The following is a 12,740-nucleotide window of genomic DNA, read 5'->3' on the forward strand; positions in this document are numbered from 1 at the left end:
AATAATGCCACATTAATCCAATCCCAGCCTGGTTACATTAGCAACCCATTAAATGTGGAGTCCACTTAAAAATGACTACATTTAGATTTTAATCAACTGCACATCAAGTTCCAGCTCATGTGTCTGACCTTTGACACGGATGCTGACCAGAGGTTTCCCTCTGTCCAAACCAGCTGTGTGAGGTGGAAAGATTCTCTGATGATTTACTCAGGAGCAAAAGATTATTAAACCAGTCAGACTGGATCAGAGTCTAATTCACTTTAAACCACATTTTAATCATCTTTGACTTGAATCGAGAAACATTGTCTCAACTTTTGCACTGCTTTAATTTTACATCATGTTTTCGCTCTTGACACTTTCAGTTTTGCCACAAGTGTTTTACTTGTCCTTATTTTTGCAAACAAACTGCAAAACAGCCTTTCTGTGAGAACTAATTTCTGCTTCTATAAACCGAGTTGGATCAGAGAGCTGAGGATTTTACAAAACGTCTCCGCGGTCGTTTAGCGGGACGCTTGGACATCGCGCAATAACACGCAGTCTTGTCAGTTAATTTTAGCTAAGCTAAGTAAAGTATATCACTGATATATTTTAAGTTGTCAGTACAAATTCTCAGGAAAGACCAGAAAATGTGGGAAGAAGAGCCAAAGAGAAAGAATAAAGTGATTCCTCATGAGGAAACTTGTTTGTTTTACACTTTGTAAAAAGAAAAATTGCTGTTCTTCTTCTTCTTCGTCTCATGATTTGACTGTTATTTCCTGATCTGCAGCGTTTATGACGCCGCTCCCTGACTGAGGTTAATATTTTTATTACTGTAGCTCATCTTAAAGTCGTAATTATAGAGACGCTTAGCGGACGACAAACGTCTTGCAGGTTTTAAGTACAGCGGACAGGAAAGCTTCAATAAGCTACATCAGGTAACATACTGACTACAACTTTACAGAACCCGACTTTGTAAACTTAGAATATCCTTTAAATCGATGCAGGAATAAATATATTTAAGAGTTTATTATTGGTAATTAAAGAATCTGAAAATATTAGGCAAATGTTCCTACAGTGCTGAGAATAAATAACAAAACTGAGGTCAGCTTTTTTTTTCTCTGAGACTGAATACAAATCAAATCATCCGAGATTACTCTTTATTTTATTTTACTATATATACTATACTATAGGATGCAAATATAACCTTAACTAATTTGCAACATTTGTCCTGAGAAGGACCTTTAGCAGTTGTTTAAAATAAAAAGTGTAAGTTCAAAAGTAAATAAAATAAAATAATGCAAAATGGATATAAATTTATGTATTTTAAACTACTGTATTTTAAACTACTTTTGGTCCAAACAGACCAAAAGTTTGGACACAACTGTGTGTCTGTACTGTATATATATATATATATATATATATATATATATATATATATATATATATATATATATATATATATATATATATATATATATATATATCCACTTCATTTAAATGAAAGTTTGTTGAGATTTTAAATATATGTCTCTAATTTTTTTTAAGCCTCTCTCACACACACACACACACACACACACGCCCACGCAGACTGTGTTGAATGCAGCCTTACAGGATGAGCACCATCTCCTGCTGCAGGGTCTGCAGCGCGCTCAGCAGAGCCGGCTGCATCTGGCTGTAGTGATGCTGATGGTAAACCTGAGCCGCTTGCACTGACAGCACATACTCATTGTGGAGCTCATGCAGCTTAAGGGAAGCCTTTATATAGCGCTCCCTGTTCTTTTCTCGCTCCTTATCTGCATAAAGAAGAAAAAAGTACAAGGTGTGTCTGAAGCTGATCCTGTTTAGAGAAGTAAAAACCCTCAAAGTTCTCACCTTTACTCATGTCCTGGTACTTCCTCCTCGCCAGAGCTGCGTCTTTAACCGCCTGCCTGTAGCTGCTCTTCAGCCTCTCCAGCTCTGTGTGGGTCACCTATGCAACCAAAATAAAGCACTTTTGAATTCATAAATGACAACATAAATTATGACTCCGACAAGATGTTTTTTCTTTTTCTTTGTTTTGCTTTGGGTTTGTTTTTTTTTTGTCTTCTAGCTAAAGTCTTCCTTCAAAGCACAAGATGCAAGTGAGCTGGAACAAGAAAACAAATTGCTTCACGGACACTGAAGAAGCCAAATCAATTCAGAAACTGACAGCAAACCAATGCAGAGGCTCTTGAACGTGTAATGTGTTCTCTCCCTTTGGTCAAACACAAAATCAGTCAGCAGCAGAGTTTCAGTATTACTGCCTCTGTCTGCTTCTGCCCTGCCTACAACTCCACAACTCTTCTCATTACAACCACAAGGTTGAATGCATTTACTGGGATTTTCCGTGACTGACACACACTAGTGTCTGACTGCGAAGTGGAAGAAAAGCACATACAGTCTTCGAAAATCTTAAGGTGTTTGTGTATTTGTATTTACCTCCTTTTACTTTGATTCATTTAAATAAAATCCAGTGTAACAAAATCCTTTGGTAAAGAGAGCATGGCTCTGCGTGAAGAAACTTATTGCTGACAGAAAAATAACGTATTGGTAAGTATTGCAATTTGCAAATGTGTGGGGAAAAAGTAGGCCAAGATTTAAAAGTGTGTGAAATAAAGGAAGCAAAACACACAGTCTCTAAAATAAAACATGACTTCATATTGTGACGATGATTTTCTTCATCAGCGACAAGAAGTAAGTCAAAGTTCATGAGTAGATAAATCAGATTAAACAGGGATTAAGGAAGAAAATGTGTTAGAAGTAAAACCTGGAATAGGATGAAGGTCAACCTCTCAAACAGTTTGACTGCATTTCCAGATTTTTTAAAATATATATATAAAAAAGGAAAACCATGAATCCTTTTTACTTCCACATAGCAGTTATGAAGTGCTGTTTGTTCCTCTGCTGATAAAATACCAATAAACAATTTGCAATTTGTCGTGTTATTGCGCTTTATAAAGCATTTATTAACAGCTTTTGGAGGCGTCGGAAATGGCAGAGTGAATATAGCCGGGTGTCAAAATAAGTGTAAGCAGGACTCGCACCTTTGTATGTTTCATCCGTTTATTGCTTTTATAAATCAGTCATGATCAGCAAACTTTAGCTTTTTTGACAAAACAAAATACAAAAAATAGCATTTAATATCAAAAAATGATTTCTACAAAATAAGCGACTGCATAATTTAGTCCCTTCCCACCAGTATTTAGTAGCTGCACCTTGAGCTGCGATCACAACATGGAGTCTGTGAGTCGGTTTCAACAGGGATTACACATCTGGAGACTCTAATTTTACTCCATTCTTTCTTGCACAACTCTTCAAGCTCTGACAGATTACATAGGAATCAGATTCTTTTCAAGTGCTGTCAGGAATTCTCTATGGGATTGCGCTCTGGGCTTTGACTGGGCCACTCCAGAACATCCACCTTGCTGTCTTCAAACCAATAAATGTTCTCTAACTCTAGCAGATGGAAAGAAATTCCCTCAGTATTTCTCTATATTTGTAACACTGAATTTTACATAATGCTGCCAGCACCGTGCTTCACTGTGGGGATGGTGTGTTCGATGTGATTTGTTTTGTTTGACGGCCAATGAACTCCATTTTGGTCTCATCAGAACAAATAACTTTTTTTCCATTTGACCATGGAGTCTATCTAACTGCAGTCAAATTCTGATGTAAGTTTTTTTTTTAAAATGTGTTTCTCATTGCCACTCTCCTTTACTTAACTTAACTGAGGTTATGAAGATAGTCTTTCCATTTCTTGATGATGGATTTCACTTTCACTTTTTTTTGGTATCCATCCCCTGACTTATACTTTTCAAAAACCTTTTCTCTGACTAGCTTGGTGTGTTTTTTCTATCTTTATGCTATAATGGTAGCCAGGAATAATGATTTAATGAATGAATGGACCTTCCAGATACAGGTGTCTTCACACTACAATCACCTGAAACACACTCACTGCACTCAGGTTATTTCTGTTACACTTTTTGTGAGAATATTAGCACAAATTGGCTGGACCTCTGTTGAATTAAGTCAGTCACTTTAAAGCAGGTGAATAATTATGACTATTGGTCATTATTTTTTAGAAATCAGCTTCCACTTTGAAGGTTTTTGTAAATGTTTTGTCAAAATGTGTTGCTCATGACTGATTTGTAAAAACCAATAATCCAAGGGGAGTGAATACTTTTTACCAGCAGAGTTTCTTTGCACCTTGAGAGTAAATACCATGAAACACAGACACAGGAAGTGGACAGCAGACCTGCAACATTTCTCCTCTGAAGGAACATGAAAGCTGAGAAACAACATTTGAGGAAACGATCTGACCTTTGTCGTGTGGCTGGCTGGTGGAAACGTTTCAAAGCTCTTTGATAGCATCTCTGACTGCTCTGTTGGCTCAGTCAGGACAAAAAAAATAGCTATTGTAAAACCGCACAGTGATGCTCGCTTTGCACTGCAAAGTAATAGCACCATGTTAAGCAAACGACCCAACAAATGTTTGTGCTGCAGCCCAGCACGGATTTACAAAACTTTGCACTTCATTTGCTTGATGTAATTGGATAATAAAACAAAGAGGACGGGCTGGTTTTAAACTGCACTGGGCTCTTCTGCTTAGGTTTATGAGAATTATATCTAATTATAAAACTGCTACTCATCTCAACTGCAGAGGCAAACAATCTCCAATGCTTTGACATGTTTGTTTAAGTCATTTTTTATATGCAAACACACATTATTGCCAATTTTCCACATTGTGTAAGTCAATTTGTGTTTTGTTTACCCAGAAAGAGGAGAAGACTTTTGGAAATGGTCGAGACTGGAAGAAATAAGATGATGTGTGTAAAAGTCAACTTTAATTTTACAATGTACCTTTAAATTGATTGTTTATATCTATCTATCTATCTATCTATCTATCTATCTATCTATCTATCTATCTATCTATCTATCTATCTATCTATCTATCTATCTATCTATCTATCTATCTATCTGTCTGTCTGTCTGTCTGTCTGTCTGTCTGTCTGTCTGTCTGTCTGTCTGTCTGTCTATATATATATATATATATATATATATATATATACAGTATATATATATATATATATATATATATATATATATATATATATATATATATATATATATATATATATATATATATATATATATATATATATATACTGTATATATATATATATATATATATATATATATATATATATATATACTGCTCAAAAAAATAAAGAGAACACTTTAAGTGTTAAACACCTGTTTAAGTGTTCCCTTTATTTTTTGAGCAGTGTATATAATGGTATTTAAAATACTTCTGCAACAAGAACAAAACCTCAGTGATCTAAAACAAAACATGTTGAGTCTTTTTATTCTCATTTTTTATGTGAAAGTGGAAGGAAGGGAGTCTTTGCTGAGTGTGTCTGCATTATTAAACTGAATATATTAGCGTTTCTCAGCGGGGGCGACGCCGCCCCCCGGGGGGCGTTCAGAGGACGGCAGGGGCGCTGGCGGAAATTTTTACAAGAGGGGGGCGCTGCGATTCCTCTGGGGGGCGTTTGGTCGAAAGTAAACTTTCCTTCTTAAATGCACAATAATGCCAGTTTAGACTTTAAGCAACTTGTTAAACTTGTATTGTGTAACATTAATACAAGATTAAAACATGCTTGGCTGCAACTGTATCGATGGCACAAAAAAAAAAAAAAGTTGTGCAAAACTCAGAACCGTGACATACAGTAGAAAGGAGCGACAAACTAGATGAGAATCATAAAAACAGAGAATCCGACGCTCAACAGTGAAAAATCAATATGAGTGGCGAATCAAGACATGATGCTTATAGGCGGCGCGGCAGGTGAATGACATGGTGAGTGAAGATTACTGGTGGTGAGCGTCAATACAAACGATAAGATATAACTAAAGAAAGAAACTAAAGAGAACATAACAATAAACCAGGAGAGGATAATACTAATCAGAGAAAACTAAATGGAAATGAATGAAGAACAAAATGCAAGAATAAACTAATAAACTAAATTAAATACAGAGGAATAAGCAGGTATGGCGAGACCTTTCGAGCACTAATTAATACAGAGGACTACAGTATGGCAAGAACAAACAAACAAAAAAGATATAATCCATGTTCCTGTCTCCTATGACAGGAACATGGCATTAAAAGGATCTGAAACTTTTGTTTTTCCACTGAAAGCTCTGGTTTACGCAGTAAATGCCATGTGGGTAAAATTTTATGGATGATACTCTGATGTCCCATTCTCTTGAAGGCAGCACAGAGCTGCACCACTAGAAACTTTCAGAAACACTGAAGAGAAGAAGAGCTATGATAAATGTAGCTGCAGTTCTATTCATGTTTCAATGTTGCAGAGCAAATAGATCAAAGTTTAAACTGGTCTTGCTGTACATCTTTTATCTGGTCATTTTGTGCAAGATTTAGCAACTAACATCAGAAAATGGCACAGAACAAGAATATTATTTCCCACTCTGATTGGCTGCTGTTAGGCCTACCGATTTCAAGTTGAATGCTGATTGCAATTTTCACAGACACCTGTAAAAATAATTTTTATTCAGGTGACTTTTTGTTTTCTGGAAAATTACTATTGATGATAAATACAAAAATCAAAACATCAACAATAGTGATAGTAATAAAATAATATTCGGTGCAAAGTAGCCTACAATTTCTTTGGTGGGAGACGGTGAGGGAGCTGGATGATGGACAGTGGGGCGCTGGCCCAAGAAAGGGTGAGAAACACTGGAATATATTATTAGGAGTCTTGAAGAATATTTTTCTGAGTCTTCTGAGTTACAGGAAGGAAGTCCAAATATGGACGACGATCATGATGATCTATAATGGCGTCGTCTGGAAACTCTGTTATGTCTATAAGTAGTATTCTCGATAAATAAAAAGAAAATAAAAGGTAACATGTTTGATGGATGCATGATGTTCATGAGAGGTCCTCACTTTCCTGAGAACTTTGAACTGAGCAAATTTATTTTTTAGATTATAATTTAATGGTGCTCAACTTAGACATGAACAAATTAAATTACTTTTTGGGGGAAACTAAGGGTAGCCATAAAATGTATTTTCCTTGACCTTCAGCTTGGTAACTGCTGACACATTTCATCTAACCATGAAAACCAAAATTTTAGCACCTTAACTTTTGTTTTAGCACTTGAGTTTTTCTCTGAGAATTAGACGCTCTAGTAGAGAGGAGGAGAGGACAAGTGCAGCTCGTGTTACTTCTAACATTTCTTTCAGAAGACTAAATTTCTAATATTTACTTTGGTGATGATTTTGTCACACATTAGACTTTAACAAAATCAGAATTTTATCTCGCTAACTAAATATTTAGCTTATAAAAAAAATATTAACTTCTGACTTAAATATTTCACTTGGAACTCTGACTTTTATAATGTCAATAACATTAATAAAATATGACTTTGACAAATGAACAGGCACAAGGTAATAGAGAAATTACCTTGTCATTTTTCTATGACAAGGTAAATAAACCAAATTACTGCTGTTGTATTTTTACTCTTTTAAAAACGGTACGCCAGAGTCCCAAGTCTGCTCCTCACAAACGTTAGATCCCATCATCAACAAGCTCCCAAAGTCTCTCCAGCGTCCAGAGCGTCTCTAAAGATGCTCTGGATCGCTTTTCTTTTCCAGATCATACTTCTATCTGGTCTTATGTGTCAGTTTGTCTATAAAAGCAGAGCTATGCTTTTAATCTCATTGTACAGCTTATTGTGCAATGACAACAAACCTAATCTAATCTAAAACAATCTAGTCTATGGCTGTTCCTCGCCACAGCAACACAAAGTTGACGCTTTTAATGCAACTTTTAATGCAACTTTACAATAAAAGTGTCATTATTTTTGTCATGTTTATGTCAGTGTCACGCCAGCCTTACGCACACCCCTTCAAATAAAGTGTTTACCGAATATTAAACATTTTAAAGACTTTTAAAAACAAACTCCAAGAGTTAGAAGAAAAACACTCCAGCAGGAAGTGAATGTGTGATGGAAACACCTCTCTGTGGTTTGTTTCGCACCTTGTTGAGCTCCTGCCGCAGAAGGCTCCAGTGCTCTGCGTAGGTTTTGCGGAGCTGCTGTTTGTCTCTGATGAGCAGAGTCAGTTTGCTGATGGGCCCGTCCAGGAGCTCCTCGGAGCGCCTCCTCATCACCTGGCTGAGGGACTCGGTCTGCGAAACCAGCACTCCCCACGACTGACACACACAGTGGTGGGGAGAAAAATCATCAGCTTTTACGTCCAACTCAAGAAAAACATTAAACAGGTTTTAGATCTGAATACAACGGCATGCAGATTGCACGAAGTGCCATAAAATGCCCTGCTTCCACTTTCAACAACTGAAGCTTTACAACATCCAAATGCCATAGATACCAAACACTGAGTGACTACATCCCCTTTTCTGGTGGCTCACCAGCATTTTTACCTGAATAGCAAACCATATTTTAAATAATCCATCTTCATGAGCTCGTCAGATATTCTGAAAGCCATGCAGATGAAAAATTAAAAAGATTTTCCAAGATGAGTAATGGTATTGCAAAATAAGTGCAATCTTATGTGGGACTAGGAATTCATTAACATTAAATTAATGGGGCGACTAGAGGAGAAAGGTCTCTTAATAAAACCATTTTACAACTTTTGGTCTTTATTTATATTTTTCTGATACGTTTTTTAAAATTAACATCGTCTACTTTGACATTTTTAGACTCAGAAGATAAAGTGAACTCTACCAGATGTTTCAGTCCATCATCGTAGAAGTAGAGAAGACCCCACCTTGTTGAGCTGACTGATGTAGTCCGCTCCCGGATTGGTCTGAGGCCGGTCCATCTTCTCGGCCATGGCAGTCATTTGGTGGAGTTGCACTGAAAAATCCCGTTCGCTCTTCGCCCGCTGACCCATCCACTTCTTCATGACTTCCATCAGGTGAAGCTCAGAGTCCAGAAGCCTCATGACGGCCGCGTGCGCCTGTGGACACCGGAGATCCTCACCGAAACCCATCTCTGGACTGATGCAACCTCCTTCTGCCTGGGATGCGTCGTCAGCAGCGCGTTCTCATGAGTGAAGCAGCAGCTGCTCTAATGACCAGCAGAGTCTCTCTCTCTGCGGCCATGCAGAGGTTTCACTTCCCTCTGAGCAAGAAAGAAGTGCACAGCGGTTCATGAGAGGCAGCACTTCCTCGTGTACGTTTGAATGTGGTTCTACTTTCAATTTGCAAACAACTTTAGTGGCATAACACCTCCCAAACTCCATCATATAAATGCATGTGTGCCATAAACACACATGCAAAATATATATATATATATATTTTTTTACTTCTCTGGGGAAAAAAACTAATGAAAAGTAGATGTTGAACACAGCTTGTGTTAGAGCTGGAGTCATGCTCCTTATCTACATAATTCATCATGTCTGTTCATTTGCTGCTCTGTGCAGCACAAACATGAGATTTGTGCTGCACAGATCTGTTTGATCGGCTCGGTTGTGTTTCCTGGGCTCAGAGATATCTGCAGGGTCTCTACAAGAACACATTCAAAGTCATCAGTAAAGCATTTAGCCTCATTAAGTTTCTCTTTATTTGGAATTAGTCGATTTACTGCGACTAAATGATGAGAATCTTAATCATTAAATCATTTGAATTGTTGTGCTTGACATGATGATTCTACTTCCTTCACATTGCTGCTCTGCTTTGCCGTAAAAATGGGTTTTCCTTGATTGATGTAACGTGTGTGTTACATACAAACATCCTCTGATTGCATGGTTACATGAAGAAGAAAACTGAACAGTTTCTGTTTGACAACCTCTAAAAATACCGTCAACATGAAACAGGTGAACTCAACATTGGGCAACTTACAAGAATTTCTATATTCTAGGTGGCATCAAAACAGGATTGATTTTATTGTTACTGCCTTGAATCCAATCAGAAAATGGAAATTAAACTGCCTGGCAGTGGAATATACATAAAAAATGAATATTTCCCTCTAGAAAACAATTTTAAACATCTTCTGAGCAAACAAAGATGTAGTTTTATGGGAGGTTTGGTCATGTTTCATCATTTAGTGAAGCTAAAACAGGTGTAAAGCACTGATAACAGAGAACATGTTATTGTTTTAGTATAGATTGGTTTGCAAATGTTGTATAAATAGACCATCTAAATGTTTCCCCAGAATCTCAACCAGGCTGTGAACTGTATCATCACATCATTATAATCTATATAATGAACTAACATGTTACATTTCTACATATATTTCCTTTTTTGACAGAAGATTGTCCCTCAATATTGATTACAAGAAATTAGCAAACCAGCTGCTCTTAAAGCACACACCGATATGTGTAAGTCCTCCGTCACAAACTATTCTGATGCAAAAACTATAGAAAAAAGACCCCATGCAGACAACAAGAACTGACCTAAATTAAACTAAATTAAAACTAAAATACAGCATGACAAGGAAGTTGTTCTGACTAAACTGCATTTAAAGCAGCTTCCCCCCAACTATCGAAGACACAGTAGTCTAATCCCTCAGGCATTAAATATTTTACATGTGGAAATACAATATATTCAACGTAGGGAAAGAAAACTGACTTCTAAAGTTTTCAGAAGAGACACAGACAGACACAAATCACATCTATGTTGATATCTTGGACAATAAAAGTGCAGAAACCTTCAGCCTGTCCAGAGCTTTTCTGGTTGGCCTGTGTTGTTAGAATCAGTCGGATTCAGCAGTGTTTGAAACCTCAATCATCCACCGACTCATGGAGTATGTTAACCCCCTTTAATTACACCTCCTGCATTGTAAGGGGTTCCAAAGGTGCCAAAAATGCTTGTACATATTTATGTGTGCTCTGACTTTTATTTACTTTGCCTTTGGGAGCAATAAAGTATTTTTGAGTTGAACTGAATATGCTGCTGACTATGTGAGTTGTGTCAGAAGTTGGAACTTGGAGCTGGTTTCACATCTAGTTAAGAAGTTGGAATTTAAACTTGGCGACATAAACAAACGTGATCTACAAACATCATTTTAAGCTTTACTTTACATAAGCAAGCACCACTTTCAATTTGTTCGCTTTAGAGTCACAAACTATTCTGATGCAAAAAACTATAGAAAAAAGATCCCAAGCAGACAACAAGAACTGACCTGGGTAACATTTCCAGTTACCCAAGGAATGTGGCACATTTAAACACAGTCTGCAATAGGTCAAGCTTTAGGGATGTTGGGTGTTTTTGGCTTATTTAATAATAAAGTAATATTTTAAGACAGGCTGGAAGGAAAAGGAAGACTGTGGATGAAGAAGAGATGATGCCAAATTTTTTCATTGGTGACCCAGTTTATCCTCTACAGCCTCACTTAAAGGAGCCATTGAATTCAGGTGTGTTGCATCTAAGAGTTGACATTGATAGGTCATTCAGCGACAGGTCTATCCAGGAATAAACATACAGCTTGCACTGGATTTCAAAAGAACATTGGTTGAATTATTTTTCTATGGTATACCACAAAAAATTCAGCAAACAATGGAGAGTCTATGTTGTATTAAACCAAAAGTTTTCCCTTTTTTTTGACTGAGCACAGCATTAAAGTTGGCCTTTTGCGGTTATTTTAATTTATGAGATGGTTTTATTGCTGAGTGCAACCTCGCTGCTGTAAACTCCTTCACAAAATTACACCGACCATAAATTAGAACCACTCTCATTAGACAAGCTTTGGAGGTGAAGAGGCAAGATTCGCTCTGCAAACACAGACCACAGAGGAAACAGCTGCAGAACTTGTTAATGCGCTGCATGCACAAAACCTGGACATGGGGTTAGATTATTAGGCTGTGTCCACTGGCCCTCGGGGGCCACGGTCCCGCATGGTTAAGTTATCATGATTCCAAGATTTAAATCTCTGAATTATTCCCCTGGCCTGTTTCCAGGTTCTGCAGAGGTCTGGGTAAGAATCTGTTCATTAAATTCAGCTGTGCTGAACCAGAGAAACATCTGAAGCATGCAGGACTCCAGCTCCTAACGACTGGCGGTGGACATCACTGCTCCGGGATCTGGACTTTATCATCTTGAAGTCCGAACTCGGACTTCAAGACTACTCTTCCCCTTTGAATGTCACTTCAGAGTCACTCAAGAGAAATGAGTGACTGAGCACAGGACTGGTACAGCTTTGCATGTCTTTGTGGTGCGTAACAAAAGACTATCTATTTGAGGCAACTGTGTAGCGAGCATGTCTACCGGTTATTTTTTTCTCCTAAATATTCGCATCTCTACGGCATCTCTAAGTGCTCTGCATCTTAGAGCACTCAGCTCTATGTGAATTTTTCTATATTTTTTAGAGTGCTCTTGATTACAAAACACTGGTGGGAAAAGATGCACAAAAAACAAAGATAATTTCACATTGAACAATTTGAGTGGGGACAATGGATGAATTTTCATTTCTAAAAGCCACTGTGGGTTGCAGTCACTGATTTTCTTGTTTTAAGCCATTGCAAAACCAGAGACAGTATAAAAGTCTTCTTTTCATTAAAGTATATTTTGCATTTAACCTGCTAACATCCAGTTGGTGCAGACATGTTGCACTTCAATGGAGAAACATGGTTGTGACGATGTGCTGAAGGCGGAGTGTCAAAAATGAGCAGGAGGTTCTTAAGGAGACAGAAGCCCAATTCAAGGTGTTAAATTGAAAAAACAAATTTCTCTCAAGTCATGTTTCATATATACAGCATTTCATAA

The 12,740-nt window shown here is 37.4% G+C and overlaps 1 protein-coding gene across 2 annotated transcripts in view; it reads right to left on the bottom strand.

The window, feature by feature from the left end:
* The window catches only part of fes (FES proto-oncogene, tyrosine kinase), a 29,246-nt gene extending 20,076 nt beyond the window's left edge, over window positions 1–9,170 (bottom strand). For both annotated transcript variants that reach the window (XM_023331751.1, XM_005807697.2), the window contains exons 1-4: window positions 8,804–9,170; window positions 8,055–8,228; window positions 1,852–1,948; window positions 1,589–1,772 (exon numbers count right to left, since the gene is read on the bottom strand). In XM_023331751.1, coding sequence (XP_023187519.1) covers window positions 1,589–1,772; window positions 1,852–1,948; window positions 8,055–8,228; window positions 8,804–9,028 — 680 coding nt within the window. In that variant the 5' untranslated portion in view covers window positions 9,029–9,170. The remainder of the gene's footprint in view (window positions 1–1,588; window positions 1,773–1,851; window positions 1,949–8,054; window positions 8,229–8,803) is intronic.
* Window positions 9,171–12,740: the final 3,570 nt, after the last annotated feature.

This window comes from Xiphophorus maculatus, chromosome 4, assembly GCF_002775205.1.
Source record: "Xiphophorus maculatus strain JP 163 A chromosome 4, X_maculatus-5.0-male, whole genome shotgun sequence".
Lineage (NCBI taxonomy): Eukaryota > Metazoa > Chordata > Actinopteri > Cyprinodontiformes > Poeciliidae > Xiphophorus > Xiphophorus maculatus.